Source organism: Onychostoma macrolepis, chromosome 07 (assembly GCF_012432095.1).
Source record: "Onychostoma macrolepis isolate SWU-2019 chromosome 07, ASM1243209v1, whole genome shotgun sequence".
Taxonomy (NCBI): Eukaryota; Metazoa; Chordata; class Actinopteri; order Cypriniformes; family Cyprinidae; genus Onychostoma; species Onychostoma macrolepis.
This window is the reverse complement of record NC_081161.1, coordinates 1,657,377-1,683,880: the sequence shown is the minus strand read 5'-3', so window position 1 is coordinate 1,683,880 and position 26,504 is coordinate 1,657,377. Positions and strand designations below refer to the sequence as shown.

The window sequence follows — 26,504 nt, the reverse complement described above, 5'->3', positions numbered from 1 at the left end:
TTTACATCAGGTAACACTAACAGAGTGCAGTGTTATATTGACAACATGACTAAGCATTTTGACTATCTAGTTTGTGAATAATGACACAAGGACTTTTCATTCTGATGGCAATCTAATGATTTCTTCATTGACATAAATACTTATTTTTGAGAGATGAACTAAAGATTTTGAGTAAGTTACAGGCTTTTGCAGGAAATCCATTTTGCGGTGCTGTTTGTACAAATTGTTTTGAGAAATGCACATACTTCTTTGCAAATATTAAGGATGATTCGAGAAATGCACCAAAGCGACTGAGAAAAACTGTAAAATACTTTTTTTTTTTAACTGTATTTTTTTTTTTTTATTATTATTATTAAATATTTTGTATGCATGTTGTGAAGTGTAAAACTATATGCGTTCCACATTTCAATTGTTTCATCAGTCATGATGCAATGAAAACATACCAAACTGTGCAGAAGTCTTTTTTGGCCAAGTTGTCCTACCAAGCTTTCACTCTTTACTCTTAGCCTATAATTTAATAAATCACTATGCAGCAGATATTAGCTATATTACCGTATTGACCCGAATATAAGACAATGTTTTTTTTCTTGAAAATACATCTGAAAAAACGCGGTCGTCTTATATTCAGGGTATAGACTTTGACATGTCAGTAATACACCCACAACAACAGGTGGTGCCAAACACGCATAAAACCAGTGTGCCATGAAATATGTAATGTGTGTGTGTTGTAAAGATCACGAGTGAAAACAAAAGAAAAATAAAAATGCTTACAGCGGCACAAGTCATGACTGTCATGTTATCCTGACGGCAACAAACTTCCTCTGTAAGTGATTTTAAATCATAAGACGGTACCCAGATTTGAAGACTACAGTAAGATTTCACTTCTACTGTTTATACAGTTTTGGTAGGCTACTATGAGTTGGATGCCTAAATGTTATATAATTCAGATGGGCTACCTGTTATTTTTATGATACATCAAAAAGTGTATATTTTTCAATGTCATTGTTGGTACATTTTACCAGTATTTACCATACTTTCAAAACAAAAATTAAAATAGGAAACATATGCAATATGAAAATAATTTAAGAAAAAATGTGTTTTACAGAGAGAGAAAAAACTAAACAAAACAAGATTTGGTTTTCAAAAAGCCTGTGGTTGAGCTGCATGCTGTCTGAGTTTCTGGTTACACACTGCCCTCATGTGGACAGAAAAAGGTGGCATTATAAAGCATTTTCATTAAACTTTGAACCTTTGAAGACTGAAATAACACCAGCAGTGCCTGCTGAACAGTTTCGACTGGTTGAGTTTTCCTTTTGCTTGCATGTTAAAATCTAGTTACAACTGATGAAAATACTTGATCAAGCATAGGATGAGCTGGTAAAGTAAGTTATTTGTGAATGTTTTGTGTTTTACATTGAAGCGTTGTTTTGTATCTGGAGTTTTGAGAATAGTCTCCATGCCTTGACATATTGTTTACAGCTTTGCGTCACACCAGCCTGAATAATTTGACAAACCCAGCCGAATCCTCTGATGAAAAGATGGCGAAACCTGCAAGTGAGTGTATAATAACATCAACATGAAGCTGAACACAAAAATCACTCTGTTTGCTTTCTTAATACATGATCTGCAGTCCTGAAAACGATTCATTGACAAACCACACTCAGGAAAAAAAAGAATTGGTACAATTTTGTACTTAAGAAGGTACAAACCATTGTCACTGGGGCAGTACCTTTTAATGGGACAGAATTGTACCTTAATATAAAGAAACACATTTGTATAATTCCAGATTGTATCTTTAAGGACATCATTTGTACCAGGGGCAACCAATTGTACTTTTTTTTTTTTTTTTAAACCTGCTGGTACAATATCGAACCTTCATCAAAGGCACTTTGTACCTTAACTGTGCCAAATGTGTTCCTTCCAGAACTATTGAAGTTATTTTTCCTATTGTACAACAAGCGCATTCAACAACCGAACCCAAAAGGCATCAATTTAATATCAGTAATTGTAATGATCAAACAATTTGTTTCAGTTTACAGTAAAATGTTTTTTTTTTTTTGTTTTGTTTTGTTTTTACCAATGGAGGCAGGAGGGCTATGGAAGCAGAATAATGACAATAGTTTTTGAAACATAAAGCATGCTGAATTCCACAAATCGAAAAAAAAAAAGATGCATTGCAATTAACAGAGCTTGCATTTTAATGCCTTGTATTTCAAGGGCTTGCATTTTTAGGTCCTGAAATTTAACATAGTTGTTTATTTAAGCTGTGACTATTTCAATCCAAAATATTTCACACACATTTTCATAATTAAAAATTCAATAATTCATATTCACCTTCCAGAATTCACTTCCAAAATATTCAATCTGTTTAAAAATACGATGTATAATATTCGACAGGCAAATTTCAGTCATTTTATTTCACTTTCCAAATTCGCTGCCACAAATTTAGTGGTTAAAATTCAGCAGAAAATTCAGTGTTGCACATCCGGGAACCGCAGGAATAGCAGTAGAGCACCGATGCATGAACTCCAGCTGCTGTCCGCCGCTCACCAGCAGGTGGCGCACGCGGCTGTTGATGAAGGCCATCTGTGGATCAAATCACTCATTTACAAAAACTGATTTGCAGAAATGGAGCTAGCGCTAGAAGTTTTGATTATCGGGGCCAGTATAAACATGTGGAAAGGCTGATTGTGTATATTTTTAATTCAACATTTTCGCTGTTTCCCGTAGCCTACATGTAAGCAGCTTTCTCTACCACAAAGGAGATTATAATGCTCTTTTACCCAACACTGAAGTACAGAACTAACATTACATCTGGGGAAGAAGAAGAAGATTGCTTTCGGTTGCTTAGTTTCTGTAACTCTGTATCATGGCTTGTGTGACTGTGCTGTAATACTGGGGTTCCCCTCATACGTCACACTCCAGGATTCCCCAACGACGCGTAACGCACCTCAGTGAACTAATACAGTGATATAAGACCTCAGATCTCAGAATACACTTTATTGATGATTATGTAAACTATATACAGGCATGCAACTGAGGTCAGAAGAAAGCAACGCGCTGCATTTTCATTGCTTTCCCTTACCACTGATCTATAGTCGACAGTCCTACAAAGATATCAATACCACGATTAGTTTTAACAGTAAGCAACCACTTTATATCAACATAACCGCCTAGGTGTATTTGTGCAGCAAATGTAAACCTGAGAAAGCATTGTCGCGCTATCGCACCCAAGGGGCCGTCTGACAATTCCACCGACTGGGTTAAAACGTCCAATGTATTTACATTAAAATGACTTTTAACATTTAAAATAACACACTGTCAAATTGTAAAGCTTGTATTGCTCATAGTGATTTACTACAGATGAGATTTTGCCAATATATATACTGTATGTACAGTACACAATTATTTACATATAAAAGATCCCTGGAAAGGTTTTTTTTTTTTTTCATGTTCCAATGGTTGTAGTACATTGCTAGATACAAAACAACTGTGTGGTCGTTATTATTGATGTTGGTAATTGTTGGTAAAAAAAACTACAGTAATTCACTAAAAGGGTTTTTCATGTTCCACAGGTTGTTGTACGTTGTGAAATTTTGCCAAGATCCCCCTTACTGTATGTACAATTCACTTTTTTCATTTTAAAAACAAAAACAAAAAAATCTGTAAGACCTCAAAAGGAATTGTTCATTTTCCAAAGGTTGTAGTATAAAATATTGATGTACTTTATGTACATTAAGGGAGGTATTAGCAAAATTTCACCTATAGTAAGTGAGTCTAGTCACTAGGAATGTACTACAACTTTTGGAACACGAAAGATCCCCCCCCCCCACAAAAAAAAAAAAAACTTTGTGAATGAATTTCTTAAGAATATTTATATACTGTATGTACAATGAGGAAGATATTGGCAAAATGTCAACTGTAGTAAGTCAGTCTGGTCACTAGTAACATACAACATTTGGAACACGAAAAATCCCATTTTGCTGAATTAAAAATTCTTTAAAATATTTGTGTAGTGTACATACTTATAAATTATTGTCTAAGGTGAGTTATTGGCAACATATATTTGGTCAGTTTGAGTAAATTATTAATTTACTCTAAACATTAATTTGAATAAATTATTTGAATTTAATAATTACATTTAAATAATTTAATAAATTATTACTTCGTTTTGTACTGTGAGGTAAATGTGCAGACGGTCCCTAAAGCAGCCTAGGCGAATATGCAGTGAATATCAAACCTAAAACCTATAATATCGTGCTTGGTTTTCTATGGGAGAAAAAAATGGTTTGGTGAAATTTGTTGGTTGTGGGCTCATCTGCTTAAATGTACATAATATACAGTAATATATTTTATTAATTAGATGCTGAATTTAATCATTTATTATCACTGAGGCAAACCGTGTTAAGTGTTTTCTTTATGGGAAATGTTTAACGTGCAGTTTTGCGCGTTCTGTAACTTGTGTTCATATCTGCATCTGTTTGCATCATCAGTAAGATCTGAGTTTGGTCTTTTAATAGGCTTGTTTGAGATGAGCAAAATCTGCGCAGAACCGATCACCGGTGATCACCACGAGATGCATAGATGCATGTTAGAAAAGTGTCTGAGATTTTTTTATTTTAAATTTTTTATTAAACATATAACATTCACAGGGGATACAATCAAAGCAATAAAATACATAACAACAGTAAATACCTTGATAATAGCAATAACAAAAAAGAAATATAAAGAGAAAAAAAAAATAGTTGCTATAAACATCTTTTAAAATAAATAAATAAATAAAAAGTGTCCGAGTTATGTCCGCCTTGTTGTCATGTCATGCTGACGTGTGCCAAAAAACTCTCGCGACGGCGAGGCGGCTGTGTCGGATTGAGCAGTCGCGCGCAGTTGCTCTCCACCGACTGCGCTGATCAAAAGCATGATGGGAAGCGACTGACGGAAGACACAGCTTAATGCTCATTGGTTCAGACAACTGTGATGCTGTGTGATCTCTGCTAAAATGTTTTTTTTCTTTTTAATCTGATTTCATGTAATTGTGTATTTAAATTATGCTTGAATATTCCCAAACACTATGACAGTGCGATCTCTGTGTGATATGTGATTGTTGTCATACTTCTATAAAAATCTAAAATACATGTTTGTATTAAAGTAGAATGGATGATAAATACGCCTTTCGTATGGGATTAAATAGGAAGCACTTTGAGTGTCCTGCTCATCATATTTATATCCATATAAAAGCAACAGAACTGAAATTATATCACATTTATTAGCAGAACAGCACATGAGTGAGAATAACGCGATATCCGCCTTTGATCTCGTAGGTATCTGTTCCACTTCGAGATGGCAGAACTGTTGTCTTGACTGCGCTTATTTCACTCCTCCCCTCACTGCAGCCGCCTGCTCTCGCCTACATTTAAGGCGAGGCGCTTCTCAAACAAGTCTAATAGCTGTCATTGTGTTAGTGCACTACTGAGCCACGTAATGTGTTTTCTTTAACCGATTTCTGAGGGACACAGCGTGAAACCTTGCGCGTTCGTTCATATTCTACATCTGCTTAACTGTCCATTTAGTTTGCATAATCATCAATAAAGTGTATTCTGAGATCTGAGGTCTTATATCACTGTATTAGTTCACTGAGGTGCGTTACGCGTCGTTGGGGAATCCTGGAGTGTGACGTGTGAGGGGAACCCCAGTATTACAGCACAGTCACACAAGCCATGATACAGAGTTACAGAAACTAAGCAACCGAAAGCAATATATGTCTTCCTCAGATGTAATGTTAGTTCTGTACTTCAGCGTTGGGTAAAAGAGCATTATAATCTCCTTTGTGGTAGAGAAAGCTGCTTATATGTAGGCTACGGGAAACAGCGAAAATGTTGAATTAAACATATACACAATCAGCGTTTCCACATGTTTATACTGGCCCCGATAATCAAAACTTCTAGCGCTAGCTCCATTTCTGCAAATCAGTTTTTGTAAATGAGTGACTTGATCCACAGATGGCCTTCATCAACAGCGGCTTGCGCCACCTGCTGGTGAGCGGCGGACAGCAGCTGGAGTTCATGCATCGGTGCTCTACTGCTATTCCTGCGGTTCCCGGATGTGCAACGCTGAATTTTCTGCCGAATTTTAACCACTAAATTTGTGGCAACGAATTTGGAAAGTGAAATAAAATGACTGAAATTTGCCTGTCGAATATTATACATCGTATTTTTAAACAGATTGAATATTTTGGAAGTAAATTCTGGAAGGTGAATATGAATTATTGAATTTTTAATTATGAAAATGTGTGTGAAATATTTTTAATTGAAATATTCACAGCTTAAATAAACAACTATGTTAAATTTCAGGATCTAAAAATGCAAGCCCTTGAAATACAAGGCATTAAAATGCAAGCTCTGTTAATTGCAATGCATCTTTTTTTCGATTTGTGGAATTCAGCATGCTTTATGTTTCAAAAACTATTGTCATTATTCTGCTTCCATAGAGGGCTCAGCTCTCGCCTGTCCTCTCCTTCTCTTAGCGGTTGTAATTACATCAGCAGATTTGGCACATTAGCGATAGAAAAGCGGCGCTTCCAACTTCAGTAAAATTTTGCATTTTGTACCTTCATTTCAATTGTACCTTAAATTGTACAAAATAGCATCATCAGAGGTCTTTCCTGCACAATTATTGAAAAGGTGCAAAATTGTTCTTTGAGGAACATCATTTGTACCATTGTGTACCTTTTTTTTGCACGATCCACTGCAAACTCACATTCACATTCAGATCTGACTCTGGTGTGGAATGCACACTTTAAAAAAATAACGTCAGAGCCATTCTGTTTGCAGTCTTGTTTAAGTCTTGTTGACCCGGCTGAGTAGTCAACCCCTGCTTTTTTACAGCAAGCTCCATGGACCTTTGGAAAACACTGGGTTTTTAAGGTTTAAAGGAAGACAAAAGAACGTTAGGATCCACTCCAAAGTTATGAATATTACAGCCCCATGCAAAGCACTGAATGCATGACGTGTGTGAATACTAGCAGCAGTCATTCAGTGGATTTTTTGGTGGATGAATTTACTGAATATTCACCAGATTCACTAGACTGAAATTATATGTGGGCCACGGAAGAAAAACCATGCAGTCTTATTGTTTATTGACCATTTTAAAGTTGTGTTTTGATTAGAATGAAAACTGTTACATACATTTTTTTTTTTCTGCTTATATATTTATGTCAAGATGTCAAAAGCTGTAAAGAATTGGAACAACTTTTTAATGAATATGAAGAACAAATACAGGAGCTGTGTCGTCTTTACGACATACACCCAAAAAGGTAACAGTCAATGAAATATTGTAGTATGTATCTGAATTTCACTGTTATTTGTCAACCCTCCCTGTCTGTGAAGGTTTTGATTTCTCTCTTGTTCAATTAAAGCAAAAAAGGCCACAAAAGGAGACTGAAGGCCGCAGCAAAAGAGCTCAGAAAGCTTCTTATAGAAACTGAAGATCAGTCATTCGATGTCTCATCTATACTCACTACTTTAAAATCAGGAACAGAAATGATAAAGAAAATAATACAAGTTCTAGAAAATGATTCAGATCTTGTCCAGCCGTGTCGTGCCAGCAGTAAGTCTCCTGATTCTATTCCTAATATAAATTACTCCAGAAAATGCCACATTATGAACAATTGGTTAAACGAAAGCCCAATTAGCTTTGACTATAGAACAGCCATGTAAATGTCATTTAGATAAATTTGCAAACCATGCTTCTGCATTTGGGAGAAAAGCACCTCTTAAGCAATTAGTGTATGGAATAAACAATTATGCAAGTTACTAAACACTTCTGATATACTGTGAAACACTATGTTGTCATCATATCCAGAGCGACCTTCAAAAACTGTCGGCTCTGGAAATGTGGACCAACATATTTCAAACCTTATAGATTTTGAGCGTGTCGTGTCATTGCTGTTTTCATGTTTATGCACGGATTCCTAAATGTTCCTAAACTAGTCAGAGCACATTACCTAAAATGATTAACCTAATATAGATTACATTACTAACTGATTCATATTTGGGTGTTTCAGGTATGCCCAGAGTTCTGTTTGATACTGAAAAGAAAAGCATTTCATTTGGTAAGTTAAGCAGATTTGATGTTTGGTGAAATTAACGAACCATGAAAATTCAGTAAAAAACAAACAAAAAAAAACAGTACATTAATGATCTAGTTCAGGGGTGTCAAGCGTACGGGCCACAGCCAAATACAAACAAATACGATTTGAGCAATAATATAACATTTAAAATAAAACATTCACACATGCTGAGTTGTTAATAATTCAATGGCCCATTCATAAAGACAGCACACTTTGTTTCTAAATGAATCAGCCATTCTGAACAAATCTTTTGAATGAATATAATATTGTCACGTGTGTCTTGTTCCCTATGCCCATATTTGGTTTTTCCTGTCATTAGTTAATCATCGTTTATTCTTATCACCCGTTTTGTATCTCCTTGTCTTTATAAGTCCTGTGTTCTTCCCCGGTCCTTCGTCTGCTGTTGTATGTCTTCCCTGCCTGTGATCCCTGTCCACCTTTTGGAAATGAAAGCCTTTCGTTGTGTGACCTCCTCGTCTCCATGCCTCCCTGTGATATGTGACAAATATATTGAATGATTTCCCGACACCTACTGACTGTTTTAATTTCATATGAATTTATCCATGACATGCTTAAACTAACCAAGGTACTAGATCAAAAAAAAAAAAAAAACATTGATATTATTGAGAACCCCTATCATCTATTTCAATTTGTATGGTTAATATTAATGCAATTGTGAGCAAATTAAGGTTTAACAAAAGATAATTCGGCCCACACAAGGGCACTTTTCCTTGTCTGGTCTTCAACATAAAATGAGTTTGACAGTTGATCTATAAATGATCTTGCTCTTGTATTCTTCTTCCAGATGTAATTCAGTATGATCATAAAATGATGCAATTTATGAAATACCTCAAAGTGAATCACAAAGCATCTCCCGTGATCCAGGAACTGATCCAGGAGCAGATGTTTTATAAATTAAGAACTGCTTACTACAAAATGGGCATTGATACAAAAGGTAGGTTTCTGGTCAGAACTGATCTAAAAAAAAAAAAAAAGGCAGCGGCTAGTTGCACTAAGTATAAATAGCGATAGAGACTATTTACACTATGTTAAAATAGCATATTTTCTTAGCGATGGATGCTATTTACACTATGTTAAAATAGCAGGATTTTCTGTTATTTATACTACTTAATGCAAATAATGGCAATTATCTGCACCTCAGTATTGTAGTACATTATAAAACAGTAATTGAGTGTAAATTATCATTTTAATTTGAATTATTAAATGGATGCCTACCTTATTGGGACAATAACGCCCTCCCTACACCTACCCTAACCCTACCCGATACTTTAAGTTCAACTTTTTGATTATTTCCTTATTTTTTATTGAAAATAAATGCCTTTCTGATGTGATATGAGATTTGAAAATGGAAGAAAAAAAGTTTGGCAAAGGCAGGTTTGAACCCTGGTAGATCATGTCAAAAAACTGCGGTACTTGCTTTACCATTCTGCGCCGCTGGAACCGACGTTTGACAGCCATCTTTTGTAGTGTTGACTAGCCCAATTACACACTGGTGGGCGGAGTTAGTGTAAATAGCCTCTGCCAACAAGGCAGTCTATTTGCACTTGTAAATAGACACACTAAAAAAGGCAGGAATATGGGGAAGCTACTTGAAAAATATGAATCATTTATTTGTTTATTCAAAGATTTGATTATCGTAAGAGATCGATGAGATTGATGTTTAGTGTTGACACTGTTCTGTGTGATGAACAGGGTGGTTTTTGCTGACTGGTTTTGTTTGTTAATCTTTAATCAGGTTGTGAGACCTGCACTGCATTAGAGGTGAGTGCAGAGAATCTGCTTCATTAATCCTGTCACAATACCTGTTTATTGCCACCCTGTAGCCTACAGTATATGTGTTTAGGTTCACTTGTTGTCTTTATCAGTGGTTTTATATGGCTCATGGATGCATTTAATTTCTCCCACCTTGCTAAATGTTGCTTAAAATTGGAAGAATCAGAATATTTGGTGATTTTTTGACAGAGAGCGGTTTCAAAATTCTATCGAAACTAAGCTTTTTCTGTACTTCAGCGATGATTATTTTTCTTCCTCTCAGGATGATTATGAATGGGAAGTTAAAATACCTTCAGAGGTCACAAAAGATGCAAATATCAAGTACAGGTAGAGAGAGAAATATTTATGAAATATCACATACTTGTAACATTTTACTTGTGTGTGTGTATATATATATATATATATATATATATATATACATACATACATACATATATAACATTACATCTTCTGAGAGCATCTTCATCAGCGATATATTTGGGTTTTCAGTGTCAGCTCCTCTGAAGGGCAGCATGAATGTTCAGAGACTGGCCTCCGCTGGCGGTCTGGCAGTGATGTTAGTTTGGAGTATCGGTTTGTTGACTGGGAATCACTCAGTAAAGATATTACGGAAAACTACATGCCATGTGGACCTCTGATGGACATCACTGTAACCTCTGGCACCCTGGAGGAAATTCAGCTACCTCACTTCGTCTGTGTAGGTAAGGCACATCTCACTCCAGATCCAGTCAATCCAACACATACTCTCCATTCTTGTAAACAATTTAAGCCAGAACTATGAGCTCTCGTTCTTGAAGAATGTGTTACTTAAACCAACATTACTGTCCACAGATTCTGAATCTTCCTCGGATGATGCAGTGAAAGCTCTTCATGTGAAGGATGGTGCCGTTTCAGTGGAAAGATTTGAATTAAGCAGATTCCATGCCAAGCTTGTCAATCCCACCTTCTCATTCTTGGCAATTATTGCAAATGTGCGTCAGTACCTCACCATGAAATTTCACTGTGAAACTTTGATTTATCGCAACAGAACAGCTCCCCTCAACCTTCATGTGTACCTGATTTTAAAGGATCAAAAACTTAAGAAGGTAAAACCTAATGATAAGCTTTATGAGATACCATGCATTCTGACATTTATTTACTTACAACTGTAGAGCATAATCAGTCATTTATTGGATGATTATATTCAAAAGTGACAATAACCAAACTCTTCTGAAGAGCTAATCAAAATTTTGCCATTATACTTCACATCAGGCTGCTCTTTTCTACACAACAAAAGCAAGCAAGAAAAAAAAAAAAAATGTTATATATTCCGAAGTCTTTTGAAGCCATACATTAACTTTCAAGGCTTACATAAACAAACAAACAAATAAATAAATAAATAACTCTGGCATGTTTATGATACATGAATAAACCTCTATGATTATAAGTTATACCACTCGACAGGTTTCAGTATTTGAGATTTAAAAGATGTCGTATGGCTTCAGAGCAGAGGCGGACAAAGTACATGACTCTATTACTCGAGTGAAAGTACAGATACTGCTGCTCAAATATTACTCCATTACAAATGTAAGTTGTAAAGACAGATTTTGTTACTTAAGTAAAAGTACAGAAGCTTTCAAAAGTACTTAAGTACCAAAAGTAAATTTCCCTTTTTATGTCAATGCACGTTTTAATATAATTGTTGCATGTCATGCTATGCTTTATGCCTCTGAAGCAACTTAAAATACATTTCACCTACTAAATACACTGACTTGCTTTTATCTTGCGTCTACGTGTAGCCATTCATCCACATTTGAACAGAGTGGACAGTGAAATCCTGTAAATACAGAGTGATAAGAGAAATAAATGAATAAATAATCAAACCTGTAAACCCAGCAATTATTGTATTGTTGTAAATAAATATCACATTTGCAACTGGTCAGTGTTCAAACAATTCTGGGAAATCACTTCATGTAGCCCTACAAGAGTGACTACTGATAAACTGTCTTCAAAAAGAAAGTCACGTTTTGGAGAAGAAAAAATCCCCCACTGACGCTCAAAGCTGCTACATAGTAACAGCTTTCTACTTCGAGGACCTTGATAGAAATGTAGTGGAGTGAAAAGTACAATATTTGTCTTTCAAAATGTAGTGAACTTAAAGTCATAAGTTCTCTGAAAAAAAAAAAAAATAGTACTTAAGTAAAGTGTACTTAAGTACAATTATCAAGTGAATGTACTTCATTACTGTCCACCTCTGCTTCAGAGGACTTGGAATATAACAAATTGTATGGACAATATTAGTAGATTTATCTTTTTACACTTGTAGAAAGCAAGTGTAACACTACTTCTGTATGTACATGTTTAATTCTGACTAATTCTGTCTCTGTTAGGACGTGGAGGAGAAGGAGAAAAACAACATGGAGATATTAAAACCAACTCCAGATAAGCCCCTTAAAATCGATGACAGTTATACCCTGAAGACATCTTGTGACTCCGAAATCAAACCTTTGGTACTTGCAAAAGTTTGCCTGCACAATTTTCATTTTTATTTGTTTGGCTAGAAAGCAATCCAGACTGACATGCTGTCTCTTTCTTAAATATTTGACTTCTTGCCAGAGTTTAACACTGACACCCTGCAAGACCAACTTCTTTGATTTATACATTCAAGATGCAAAGGAACGTCTTGAACTCTATATAATGACAAAAGAGGACAAAAAAATATGGGATGTTAATATAGAATCAGGTAAAGAACCCACAAGAACTTGCAAAACTCTCTGCAGATCAGCTCTTTATCTTTTATATTTATTTATTTTTTCAGATGAATTCAACATGAACAGTTCAGTCTGTAAGTGGCAGTACACTTTCATGAATCACACAGATCTGCACATGCTATAAACATCAATACACATACACATGCTATAAATTCAAGCAAGTCTTTTACTGTTGTGCTGCAGTTTGAATAATATTTAATACAGTTAAATAATAGGTATTTTTGGCCTCATTTCAGCTGACTGCAGGCAGACGACTTCTTCAACGAGTAAGTCACAATGAAAATTTTATTCAGTGACCGGTAAATGTTCTGTAATGTTCAATATATTATTATTGTGTATTTAGCCACCAATGCACTATATGTAATATAAAGTTAAATGCACCATCTGCTATCTTGTTTAAAACATTACACTCTCATCTGGTCTGAGATTGTGTGGCATTCTGGCATTGCTTTCCTGATGAAGGATAAAATAAATGCTTTCCTAGAATTTGGGTAAAACTGCTGTATTTCTGAGTAATATATGCCTACATATACATTTTGATATGCAGTTAATAAATGTGCAGCCTAATGTAATTCCAGAAGCCTGGACATTCATTTTAATTAGTATTATTAATATATATATATATATATATATATATATATATATATATATATATATATATATATATATATAATTTTATTTATTTATTTATTTATTTTTAATCTTTACTCAGGTCATCCATCTGCAGACACTAACACAGCACAGAAACAAGCAAGATTCAAAAATATATAATTCAAAAATATATATAATATAATTCATGAAAATAGATCAGGTTGTTTCTATGCAGATTCTTAATAAAGTTCAGTTCAGTGCCTTTTCATAAAGATGAACATTTTCTGTTCATCCAGGTGCTGAGTTTGTGAAGAAGCACAGGACAGAGTTGATCAGAAGGGTCTCACTGGTGGAGCCCATTGCAGATGACATGAAACCTCTGATTGGTGATGAAAAATACGGAATCATCTTAAATTTAAAAACACCACATGCACAAATGAGAAAGCTTCTGTCCTTCCTGACAACACATAAACTAAAAGAGAAACTTTATCAAAGTCTTTTAACACATGAGCACTCTGTTGTTGAAGATTTGGAGCATTCTGAGTAGATGCTCTTCCATGCATCAGAAGAGTGAATTCATTATGGTTTATTATTATTTTACAGCAGACAGGCCATTAATCATATAATGTGGTCTGGAGCACAATGAGATGTGCAATTTGTACATTGTCTACTACACACTTCTTGGAATATACACTTCTGATTGGTTTACATACAGAGCTGCAAATATTATATATATATATATATATATATATATATATATATATATATCACATGCCTTGAAACTGTGATTTACTTTTTGTGAGAGAGTCAGTGCAACTCACTACCAAAGATGAAAAGATTGAACAATATGAATAATTTAAATACATTTACACAGCAAGTTGAAATGATATATCCATGAAAGAGGAAAACTTAAGGAAAACATCTTACCAGTGCAAGTAAAAGTTGTAAAGTTAGTTTATAGAGTTGATAATATTTAAAAAACACTTAAAAATCTAAACTCATATAGTCATGTTTACAGCTATTAATTCTAAAACATATTTATATTGCATATTATCTATATGTTTATATTAATTTAAAATAAAAGCTTAATAATTACTATTAAACTAAGCTGGCTTGTGTAATGGATTAAGGGTATAATAATTATATATAAAAAAAATAAAAATCATATCTAAAATTAAAATGATTTTATCTTTAAAAATGTTTTACTATGTAGCGTCCTTTAATTTGGAGTAAGAGAAACTGGAGGAGTGGCTTTATTGCATCAGAGATGTGTCACTTTGCTTGAAGCTGATTGGTCAAATTTCGGTTTGAGATTTCGAATCTGCGAATCAGCCAATCAGCACTTCGAATGCTCGCAAGAGGACCAATCAGGATCAACATTCTTTGGCATGTCACCAGACTGCTCCTTAACAGCAGGAAAGATTAAAGGTGCTGTATGTAGGGTTTTGACTCTACTAAAGCATAAAAATACCATAATATGTTTGCAGATATTTAAGGAACATGCTAAGTTAACATACTTGTTTATCTGAAAAACAATGCTACAGTCAGTTATTCTCCTTTGAAAATGTGCATTCCGGCCCGGAATGTCTGTGTTTGTTATGGTTTGTGAAACCCGCCCACTGCCAGTTTACCCAATTGTATATCGGCACCCCGGGTTGCCAGTTGGCGGAAAACACAGCGTATTTAATTGTATTCATCATCATGTGCGCTCGTTCCTGTTGATGTCGTTAATCTGGCAACCTGCATGTGCGTCAAGTCTGAGGAGGAGGGGGAGGGTCAAAATAACCGTCTCCAATATTTTGAATTTGGACTGCAATACCTAGTTAAACCACTTGGTGTCAATCCTACATACAGCACCTTTAAACAACAATAATTATGTGTCTGCATAATCAATAAGTGCTATTCACCTTTATTCCACAAAGTGGCACTGTTTAAAACATGATGTGATTTTTCACTCATTATGATGCTGAAAACAATAGTTTTGAGAATATATTGAGATCCTGAATATGAGCCAAATGCTGAATGTATACTGTGAAATGCGCTCTGACGATGGCAGTGATAGTAAAATCTGCTCAAATCGAACCCTTCTAAGTTTCAAAAGGTAAGGAAGTATGCTTATTTTATTCTTTTTATTATTATTATTTTATGTTCTTAAAATATCAGGAGAGTCTGCTATTGCAGCAATTAGAGATCCATCCGTGCTGGATGAGTCTGGGTCACTAAAGACCCGGATATGTAATGATTGGCAAAATATTCATGCAGTTTAAACTCTTAAAATATCTTACATTTTAAAACATTAAGCCTTAAATATCAAATAGTCAACAATTTAAATGATGGGTTCTTAATTACAACAATAAACGTCAGCATGTTATCTCGGCCATACTGATCTAAAGTGAAAGCCATTTTCCCTGTGCTGCTTTTTGTGGAATAAAGTCCTGGTCAGATGGATTAGAGTAACATTAGCTTCCTTAACTGTTCCCTCAATAATGTGTTTAATTACCCACTATAATCCAGATAAAATTAACATTAGCACTGGATAAAATATTTAGTATTGCCCTTCGTGCCTAACTTAACCTAGAAAAAATGATTTATCCTAAAATATGAAATAAATGTGATAAATAAAGCATTAAATTTACCTTTCTCATACACGTTGACACATTGTTACAACACTAATTTTATGTTTTAAAACAAATTATATATATATATATATATATATATATATATATATATATATATTAAAAAACTGTTTGTTTTTCTTGAAAATTGTTGCTTCCATTAATGTTTTGCCAGATAGAACCTTATAATTCCAAGCGGAAAATTACTTTTTAGAATTAGAAGGTTCTATCTGCATTTGACCTGTTCCAAAAACCCCCATTTAAAAATTTGAGAGGATTTTTTTTTTTTTTGTTATCAACATTTTTTATTTTTCATACATAACATCCAAAAAAAATAAACAAATAAATAAAAAATACAAAATAATAATAAAAAAAAAAAAACAACAACAACAGACACATACTCAATATCTCAAAGTCCAGTCAAAGGGAGGGAGAGAGGAAGGACAAGAAAAACATAAAAGTCACTCCTTTATAGTCACGTATATCAAAGAGAAAGCACTGCCAAGCATCAATGGTAGAAGGCTTGGCCCCATTGATTCGTGCTGTTGTACATTCACAAGTCACTATTTGCAGGAGGCTACGGATCCAATATGTTTTTCCACACATGTGCGGTGTAAACCAGTTTTGTATTATTGTCTTCTTTGCAGCTGTAAAACCAGCAAACAACATTCTCTTTTGCATTGAAGTTATACAGAGGACAGAATCATCATTAAGAAGACACAAACTTGGATTAACAGACCAATCCATATGCAGTAAGGATGATAGAACCAGGTTTACATGCGTCCATAGACTGATGACGACAGGACATTCCCAAAACATATGCAGAAAAGTACCTGACGATGTAGTATTACATATATGGCAGTTGAGATTCGGTTGTAGTTTCATTTAAAATCTTTTGTAAGGAGTTATGTATGCTCTATGAATGACTTTGAAGTGAATAAGACGATGAGCCAGATTTTTAGATGTTAAACTGAGATTAGACCACACTCTCTCCCAGTCGACAGACAAATTAAGGTCAGATAATTCCCTATTCCAAATAGTTTTAATAGAAAGAGGTTTTGTAATGCAATCAATAATCTTATTATATATTAAAGAAACAGACGGCCGACCAACAGATGGTGCAATCCAATCTTGCATAGGATGAGAGGAGATGGGAGATGCCCAAGGAACTCCATACGCTTTGAGAGCAGAACGTAATTGAAGAAAGACAAAATATGCGGATGCTGGTAGACAAAATTTGGTTCTTAATGTCTGAAATGAACATAAGCCCTGGTTATCATATATATCACCGCATGTGTTTACACCCAAAGAGGACCAAGAGGGTTGGACAAATGGATGATTTCCGCATACAAAATTAAAATTGTGCCATAAAAGTGTACTGTTACAAAATTTGAAGGTTCCTCCTATCCGACGTTCCACCGCTTTTCCAGATTTTAATAGAGTTGGCCACAACCGGACCAAATTTATAATTATTATATATTATTTTTCCTGTGCCAGTAAATAACATATCTTGGAGTCTATTTGGTTTAACCTTGTCAACTTCAATCACTCTCCAAGAAACTGTAGATTGAGGATCAACCCAATTATGAAGAGCTTTAAGCTATAACGACCAATAATACAGTTCAAAATTTGGTACAGCCAGTCCTCCTGCGCTATTAGGATGTTGTAATGTGGTAAGCTTAATTCTGGGGCATTTATCATTCCAGATAAATTTAGAAATTATGGAGTTGATCTCCTTAAAGTAACCTGGAGGGGGAGAAAGTGGTAGCATAGAGAAAAAAAAATTAAATCGAGGTAACAAATTCATCTTAACAGTGGAGATTCTTCCTTGAAGAGATACTTTAAGATTCTTCCATCTTTGAATGTCATTTTGACCTTAACTAAAATATTATTAAAATTGTCTCTGGCAATCTTATGAATGTTTTTATGTATGGTAATGCCCAAATAGATGAAAGATTCCTTAATAGGGATAAATGAGGGAATAGAAGAATTAACTTTAACATTGTTAATTGGCATTAAAGCAGATTTGCTCCAATTTATTTTATATCCTGATAAGCTACTAAAATTATCAAATTCCTTAATTATACTAGAGACTGAAACATCAAAGTGGTCTAAATATAGAATAATATCATCAGCATATAATGAAATACTATGATTATGATCATGAATCTTAATCGATACTTCAGATTTCCTGATGGCTTGTGCTAAGGGTTCAAGAGATAGACAAAACAATAAGGGGGAAAGCGGACATCCCTGCCTTGTTCCCCGCTGCAAAGGGAATGGGGAAATAATATTACCAGCTATGACTGATGCTGCAGGTGAGTGGTATAATGTCTTAATCATAGAAATGAAGTGTTCACGAAGCGAAACATTGCAGAACTGCCCACATATAATTCCACTCTAGCCTGTCAAAGGCTTTTTCTGCATCAAGTGAAAAGACCGCACAAGGGGTCGGGTGGGAGTCTGCAAAGTCAAGAATATGAAGGAGTCGACGATATTGTCAGATGCATTGCGCCTTGATGAAACCAGTTTGGTCCTCCTTGATCAAACTATGAATTACCTTCTCCATACGAAAAGCAAAAACTTTAGCATAGATTTTAAGATCACATGGGATAAGCGAAATCGGTCTGTAGCTGGAACAATCTAATGGGTCTTTCCCTTTTTTAAGAAGTAATGAAATCAGTGATGTTTTTTGATCTCTATGAAAAACCCCATGTTCAATTGAAAAATTAAATGAATTAAGCATAAGTGTCCCTACCAAATCCCAAATTTCTAAATATAATTCGGGGGGGAGACCATCTAGACCTGGTGATTTGCCCTTTTGAAGGCTTTTTAGAGAGACGTGCAGCTCCTCCAAACTTAATGGGGCCTCCAAAGATTCTTTATCCATCTGTGATATTCGAGGCAGTTCCAATTTATCTAAATACTGCTTACAAATTGGTTCATCAAAATCTGTTTCGGCTTTATACAGATTCATGTAAAAACCTTTAAATATGTCATTAATTGCCGCAGGGTTTGTGGTGACCTGATCATTCGATGATTTTATTGCGCTAATATATGCCTTAGACTCGCATTTTTTCAACCAAAGGGCCAATAAATGACTAGGTCTCTCTGATTCAAAATAATATTTTTGCCTAGTCCTATGTAAAATAAATTCCGCCTTTGAGTGTGAAAGTAAATCATATTCTTCTTTTAAAGAGGACAACTGTGTAGCCTGTTGATCAGTAAAATGTTGTTTTGTAGGTTTTGCAATGATTGGATTTTATTTTCTAATTGTGTAAACTGGTGAGTTTTCGCTTTGGCAAGAGTCAAGTCAAGTCAAGTCACCTTTATTTATATAGCGCTTTTACAATGCAGATTGTGTCAAAGCACTTAACAGTATCAAATTGGAGGATAGAGTGTCAGTAATGTATAATGATAAGATTAAACACTCAATTTTCAGTTAAAGGCATTTCATTATTGAATTCAGAGATGTCATTGTCTAGCTCAGTTTAGTTTAAATTGTTGCTTCCATTAATGTTTTGCCAGATAGAACCTTATAATTCCAAGCGGAAAATTACTTTTTAGAATTAGAAGGTTCTATCTGCATTTGACCTGTTCCAAAACCCCATTTAAAAATTTGAGAGGATTTTTTTTTTTGTTATCAACATTTTTATTTTTCATACATAACATCCAAAAAATAAACAAATAAATAAAAAATACAAAATAATAATAAAAAACAAAAAAACAACAACAACAGACACATACTCAATATCTCAAAGTCCAGTCAAAGGGAGGGAGAGAGGGAAGGACAAGAAAAACATAAAAGTCACTCCTTTATAGTCACGTATATCAAAGAGAAAGCACTGCCAAGCATCAATGGTAGAAGGCTTGGCCCCATTGATTCGTGCTGTTGTACATTCACAAGTCACTATTTGCAGGAGGCTACGGATCCAATATGTTTTTCCACACATGTGCGGTGTAAACCAGTTTTGTATTATTGTCTTCTTTGCAGCTGTAAAACCAGCAAACAACATTCTCTTTTGCATTGAACTTATACAGAGGCCAGAATCATCATTAAGAAGACACAAACTTGGATTAACAGACCAATCCATATGCAGTAAGGATGATAGAACCAGGTTTACATGCGTCCATAGACTGATGACGACAGGACATTCCCAAAACATATGCAGAAAAGTACCTGACGATGTAGTATTACATATATGGCAGTTGAGATTCGGTTGTAGTTTCATTTAAAATCTTTTGTAAGGAGTTATGTATGCTCTATGAATGACTTTGAAGTGAATAAGACGATGAGCCAGATTTTTAGATGTTAAACTGAGATTAGACCACACTCTCTCCCAGTCGACAGACAAATTAAGGTCAGATAATTCCCTATTCCAAATAGTTTTAATAGAAAGAGGTTTTGTAATGCAATCAATAATCTTATTATATATTAAAGAAACAGACGGCCGACCAACAGATGGTGCAATCCAATCTTGCATAGGATGAGAGGAGATGGGAGATGCCCAAGGAACTCCATACGCTTTGAGAGCAGAACGTAATTGAAGAAAGACAAAATATGCGGATGCTGGTAGACAAAATTTGGTTCTTAATGTCTGAAATGAACATAAGCCCTGGTTATCATATATATCACCGCATGTGTTTACACCCAAAGAGGACCAAGAGGGTTGGACAAATGGATGATTTCCGCATACAAAATTAAAATTGTGCCATAAAAGTGTACTGTTACAAAATTTGAAGGTTCCTCCTATCCGACGTTCCACCGTTTTCCAGATTTTAATAGAGTTGGCCACAACCGGACCAAATTTATAATTATTATATATTATTTTTCCTGTGCCAGTAAATAACATATCTTGGAGTCTATTTGGTTTAACCTTGTCAACTTCAATCACTCTCCAAGAAACTGTAGATTGAGGATCAACCCAATTATGAAGAGCTTTAAGCTATAACGACCAATAATACAGTTCAAAATTTGGTACAGCCAGTCCTCCTGCGCTATTAGGATGTTGTAATGTGGTAAGCTTATTTCTGGGGCATTTATCATTCCAGATAAATTTAGAAATTATGGAGTTGATCTCCTTAAAGTAACCTGGAGGGGGAGAAAGTGGTAGCATAGAGAAAAAAAAAAATTAAATCGAGGTAACAAATTCATCTTAACAGTGGAGATTCTTCCTTGAAGAGATACTTTAAGATTCTTCCATCTTTGAATGTCATTTTTGACCTTAACTAAAATATTATTAAAATTGTCTCTGGCAATCTTATGAATGTTTTTATGTATGGTAATGCCCAAATAGATGAAAGATTCCTTAATAGGGATAAATGAGGGAATAGAAGAATTAACTTTAACATTGTTAATTGGCATTAAAGCAGATTTGCTCCAATTTATTTTATATCCTGATAAGCTACTAAAATTATCAAATTCCTTAATTATACTAGAGACTGAAACATCAAAGTGGTCTAAATATAGAATAATATCATCAGCATATAATGAAATACTATGATTATGATCATGAATCTTAATCGATACTTCAGATTTCCTGATGGCTTGTGCTAAGGGTTCAAGAGATAGACAAAACAATAAGGGGGAAAGCGGACATCCCTGCCTTGTTCCCCGCTGCAAAGGGAATGGGGGGGAAATAATATTACCAGCTATGACTGATGCTGCAGGTGAGTGGTATAATGTCTTAATCATAGAAATGAAGTGTTCACGAAGCGAAACATTGCAGAACTGCCCACATATAATTCCACTCTAGCCTGTCAAAGGCTTTTTCTGCATCAAGTGAAAAGACCGCACAAGGGGTCGGGTGGGAGTCTGCAAAGTCAAGAATATGAAGGAGTCGACGATATTGTCAGATGCATTGCGCCTTGATGAAACCAGTTTGGTCCTCCTTGATCAAACTATGAATTACCTTCTCCATACGAAAAGCAAAAACTTTAGCATAGATTTTAAGATCACATGGGATAAGCGAAATCGGTCTGTAGCTGGAACAATCTAATGGGTCTTTCCCTTTTTTAAGAAGTAATGAAATCAGTGATGTTTTTGATCTCTATGAAAACCCCATGTTCAATTGAAAAATTAAATGAATTAAGCATAAGTGTCCCTACCAAATCCCAAATTTCTAAATATAATTCGGGGAGACCATCTAGACCTGGTGATTTGCCCTTTGAAGGCTTTTTAGAGAGACGTGCAGCTCCTCCAAACTTAATGGGGCCTCCAAAGATTCTTTATCCATCTGTGATATTCGAGGCAGTTCCAATTTATCTAAATACTGCTTACAAATTGGTTCATCAAAATCTGTTTCGCTTTATACAGATTCATGTAAAACCTTTAAATATGTCATTAATTGCCGCAGGGTTTGTGGTGACCTGATCATTCGATGATTTTATTGCGCTAATATATGCCTTAGACTCGCATTTTTCAACCAAAGGGCCAATAAATGACTAGGTCTCTCTGATTCAAAATAATATTTTTGCCTAGTCCTATGTAAAATAAATTCCGCCTTTGAGTGTGAAAGTAAATCATATTCTTCTTTTAAAGAGGACAACTGTGTAGCCTGTTGATCAGTAAAATGTTGTTTTGTAGGTTTTGCAATGATTGGATTTTATTTTCTAATTGTGTAAACTGGTGAGTTTTCGCTTTGGCAAGAGTAGAAGAGAAAGATATACAGAATCCTCGTATGGCACACTTAGTCGATTCCCACATTATTTGAGGATCCACATCAGAGGGCATATTGATTTCAAGAAATTCCTTAATATATTCTTTTAGTGAAGTAATGAAAGTCTGATTACTTAATAATGATATGTTAAAGCGCCATCTAGGGGACTTGGCTTTAACATCGGAGAGAGGAACACTGCACAACATAGCAGAATGATCAGATAATAAAATTGGTAATATAGAAATGGAGGAATTCACGAAATTAAAGATGGGCTGAGAAATATGTAGTCTATCCTAGAGAAAGTCTTATGTCTATTAGAAAAAAGTGAAGTCCTTAGCTTTAGTATTCTGAATTCTCCAAAGATCGATTAAGTTGAGCTCCGTGATAAATGTATTCAGTAATTTAGAAGATGGATTGGCTGTTGTATCAGATTGAGATTTATCTAAAGCAGGATTTATGATAGCATTAAAATCACCACCCACAACTAATGGGCAGTCAGTCTGCTCAAGTAATGTTTTGGAAATCTGTGTAAGGAACGCACTGTCTGTCTCATTCGGACCGTAAATAGAGACCAATGCTAACCTATTATTATATATTTTGCATCGGATAAAAACAAATCTACCCTTCTCATCACTACTAAGGTGTTCAATTGTTCAATTTAACTTTCGATTAACAAGGATAAGCACCCCCTTAGTTTTATTTTGAGCGCAGGAAAAAGCCACTAATTTATAATATTTATTCTGAAAACGTGCCACGTCAGATTGTTTTAAATGCGTCTCTTGAATTAGGGCACAGGAAATAGATTTACGGTGTAAATATTCTAGCACACGGGTTCGTTTAACATCAGAATTTAAACCATTCACATTCAGTGATAAAATATTTAGAGTATGCATTGAATATTCATAATCCCAAAATTGTAATCAATAAATGAAAAAAAAACAGAAGCACTTCCATTCTGTAAGTAGCATGTAAACGCTGATGTGCATTTTAGATACCAAACCTCCTAGATGAAAAATCCCTTTAGAAATAAGATAAAATAAATAACAGTATAAATGTCTGTTGTAAAAAGTAAAAACAACATAAAAACCTGAACAACCAACAACCATAAACAAGGAACAACTCAGACCGCACATTACCGAGAACATAGGTCTGACTGAGCAACAAAAATAGTGATGGTTCGTGACCAATCCACTCCAACGCAAGACACGTCTCCCGAAAGGCCCACACAGCCAAAAAATATTTTTAATTAAACCTACTCTCAATTAGTCCCTCCAAAAAGAGAGAGAAAAAAAGGAGTGTCAGTCTTACCAGCAACGAGATCGTTGTACCGGATATATAGGGACAATATCTCGGTAGTAGAGAGGAGAGAAGAAAAAGCAAAAATAGAGTTAGCAAGCGTCCATGTCCATCCTACAACCATCCCCTACTGGGCAGCTAGAACCATGTCCATCCCGGCCATCAAGTTCCTCCCGCTGGACCGGAGAGACAGCGGCCGCTGTTCCCCCGTCACCGCCCGCAGAGCCGCAGCATATGTCTTCTGCTGAGACAGGGAGCTGATAAAATCCTCCGCTTTCTGAGGGGAATCGCTTTTCTGTTCCCCTTTGTGCCGTAGTTTAACCACCGGATAGATGAGGAAGGGCTGGAGGCCAAGCGCTGTCATCTTCTTCAAAACCGGACCAAATGCCTTTCTCCTGATCGCTGTAGCTGGACTAAAGTCGGGAAAAATAGTAGTGTGACATTGTTCTGTGCGCATTTCACCGGATAGGCCTGCCGAGCACCCTTCAGGATATCTGATCTGTCATGCCATCTCAGTACACGGAAGATGAGAGTGCGCGGCCGATCGGAGCCTCTCCTCCGTCATACACGCGTGCGCCCGGTCAATCTCAATGTCACGGCCCCTCAAGGAAGGAATCCACTTGGGAAGATGAACTCTGAGGAAACCAGCCGCGTCGGATCCCTCAGCACCCTCTGGCAGCCCCACCAGTCGTACGTTGTTCCTCTTGCACCTGTCCTCCATATCCGTCATCTTCTCGGTGAGTCGCTCCACCTGATTTCTTACGTCCGTGACTGCCCTCCTATCCTCACGTGCATCTGCTTGCACAGAATCAACGCGGTCACGTGTCTGCTTCGCCGCGGTAGTTATGGCCTCAAACTCCTCTCTTAGCTCTTTAACAGACTTGTTGGTCGCTTGTATGTCCTCACGCAGTTCGTGCAATGCTGGAATCGGTACAGAGTCCATCGCATCTCTTACTGCCGAATTCACAACCGAATTCAAAGTGCTTTGCTGCTCTTTAAATGCTAGTTCAATACGGCTAGCGATAGCATCGTCTAGGTCTTCTCTGGAGATGGCGGAATCTCTGAATTTTTTCTTCATTGGCGATTGCTCAGTCTCTCTTTTCCGATCCCCTTTGTCTGCCTTAGCACTCATGATGGGTCCAATGCAGAGTGGTTCAAATTTTACTGACAGGATCATACAATATGTGGCAAAGTGAGCAGAGCGAAAGACTAAGCTTGCATCGCCGTCGAAGGGTCACGTGATCCCCCCAAAATTTGAGAGGATTTTGATATTGTACATTTAGAATACATTTAGGGTCTCTGTCATTTTCATGTAGGAAAGAAACTTGTGTCACATGTTTGACCTAGTTTCTTCTGTTCCCTCTTTTGTTAATTAGCCCCACACCTGTTTCTGTTCTCCCTTGATTACTTTGATTATATAAGCCTGTGTTCTCCCTCCACTGTTTGTCTGCGATTGAGTTTACCACAAGTGTTTTGCTGGAAATCTTCTGTAAATGTTTATTAAAAGACTTTATTTTCTCCACTCCTCGTCGTGCGCCTTCCCTAGCCTACACACACCCCAGATAGCAAAATTGCTGTGGCCCAGATCCGGCCCACAGTTGACACTTTCATCTGGCCCACATACCGCGTGGAATGATGGCACTTGGGAGGTCCGCTCCTGTTTGCCAGATTTGGGCCACAATTAAGCCATAGCAATGCCGCATGTCAGCCGAAAAAAAAAATGAAGCAGAACTGGCCCACATCTGGCCCACAGTTTACAGTTCAAAGGGTATGTGGGCCAGATGAAAGTGTCAAGTGTGGGCCGGATCTGGGCCACAGCAATTTTGGTGTCTGGGCCAGATGTGGGCCAGTTCTGCTTCATTTGTTTTTTTTATGGCTGACATGCGGCATTGCTATGGCTTAATTGTGGCCCAAATCTGGCAAACAGGAGCAGACCGCCCAAGTGCCATCATTCCACGCGGTATGTGGGCCAGATGAAAGTGTCAAGTGTGGGCCGGATCTGGGCCACAGCAATTTTGGTGTCTGGGCCAGATGTGTGCCAGTTCTGCTTCATTATTTTATTTATGGCTGACATGCGGCATTGCTATGGCTTAATTGTGGCCCAAATCTGGCAAACAGGAGCGGACCGCCCAAGTGCCATCATTCCACGCGGCATGTGGGCCACATGAAAGTGTCAAGTGTGGGCCAGATCTGGGCCACAGCAATGTTGGTGTTTGGGCCAGATGTGTGCCAGTTCTGCTTCATTATTTTTTTTATGGCTGACATGCGGCATTGCTATGGCTTAATTGTGGCCCAAATCTGGCAAACAGGAGCGGACCGCCCAAGTGCCATCATTTCACGCGGCACGTGGGCCAGATGAACATTATGGCACTTACGGCAGTCCACTCCTCTTTGCCAGATTTGAGCCACAATTAAGCCATAGCAATGCCACATGTAACCCAACAACAAACCAAATAAACCACACCTGGCCTCAGTTGATTTTTATACAAACCCTGGTCTTTCCCAACATTCCTCATGCAGCATGGAATGGTGGCACTTTTGCAATGCACTCCTGTTTGCCAGATCTGGTCCACAAGTAGGCCAGTTGTTCAGCCACATGTTAGCCAAGAATTACATAAATAAACCATAACTGTGTGTTTTTGTGTGTGCATGCTGTGCCATATCATTGACA

The 26,504-nt window shown here is 36.3% G+C and overlaps 1 protein-coding gene across 10 annotated transcripts; it reads left to right on the top strand.

Moving 5' to 3' along the window:
* The first annotated feature begins 1,156 nt into the window (after positions 1 to 1,156).
* Positions 1,157 to 15,913, top strand: LOC131544558 (NACHT, LRR and PYD domains-containing protein 1 homolog). Of its 10 annotated transcripts, none has more exons than XM_058782868.1 (16): positions 1,157 to 1,382; positions 1,480 to 1,554; positions 7,219 to 7,312; positions 7,415 to 7,605; positions 8,063 to 8,110; positions 8,934 to 9,083; positions 9,885 to 9,910; positions 10,185 to 10,249; positions 10,412 to 10,623; positions 10,754 to 10,893; positions 10,990 to 11,007; positions 12,292 to 12,411; positions 12,518 to 12,746; positions 12,909 to 12,938; positions 13,385 to 13,437; positions 13,559 to 15,913. In XM_058782868.1, exons 2-16 carry the CDS (start codon positions 1,539 to 1,541, stop codon positions 13,808 to 13,810), a joined length of 1,644 nt encoding a protein of 547 aa, XP_058638851.1. In that variant the 5' UTR covers positions 1,157 to 1,382; positions 1,480 to 1,538; the 3' UTR covers positions 13,811 to 15,913. The 10 variants fall into 10 exon arrangements, with proteins under 10 accessions (XP_058638851.1, XP_058638848.1, XP_058638849.1 ...); XM_058782867.1 differs by having other exon boundaries at positions 1,164 to 1,382; positions 10,754 to 11,007; positions 12,518 to 12,644; positions 12,720 to 12,746; XM_058782865.1 differs by having other exon boundaries at positions 1,162 to 1,377; positions 10,754 to 11,007.
* The last annotated feature ends 10,591 nt before the right edge of the window (positions 15,914 to 26,504 follow it).

Coding starts and splice junctions, on each gene's coding strand:
- LOC131544558 (XM_058782865.1), top strand. Junction 8,111..8,933: donor AAAGAAAAGCATTTCATTTG/GTAAGTTAAGCA, acceptor TTCTTCTTCCAG/ATGTAATTCAGTATGATCAT. Junction 13,438..13,558: donor AACAAGCAAGATTCAAAAAT/ATATAATTCAAA, acceptor TCTGTTCATCCA/GGTGCTGAGTTTGTGAAGAA.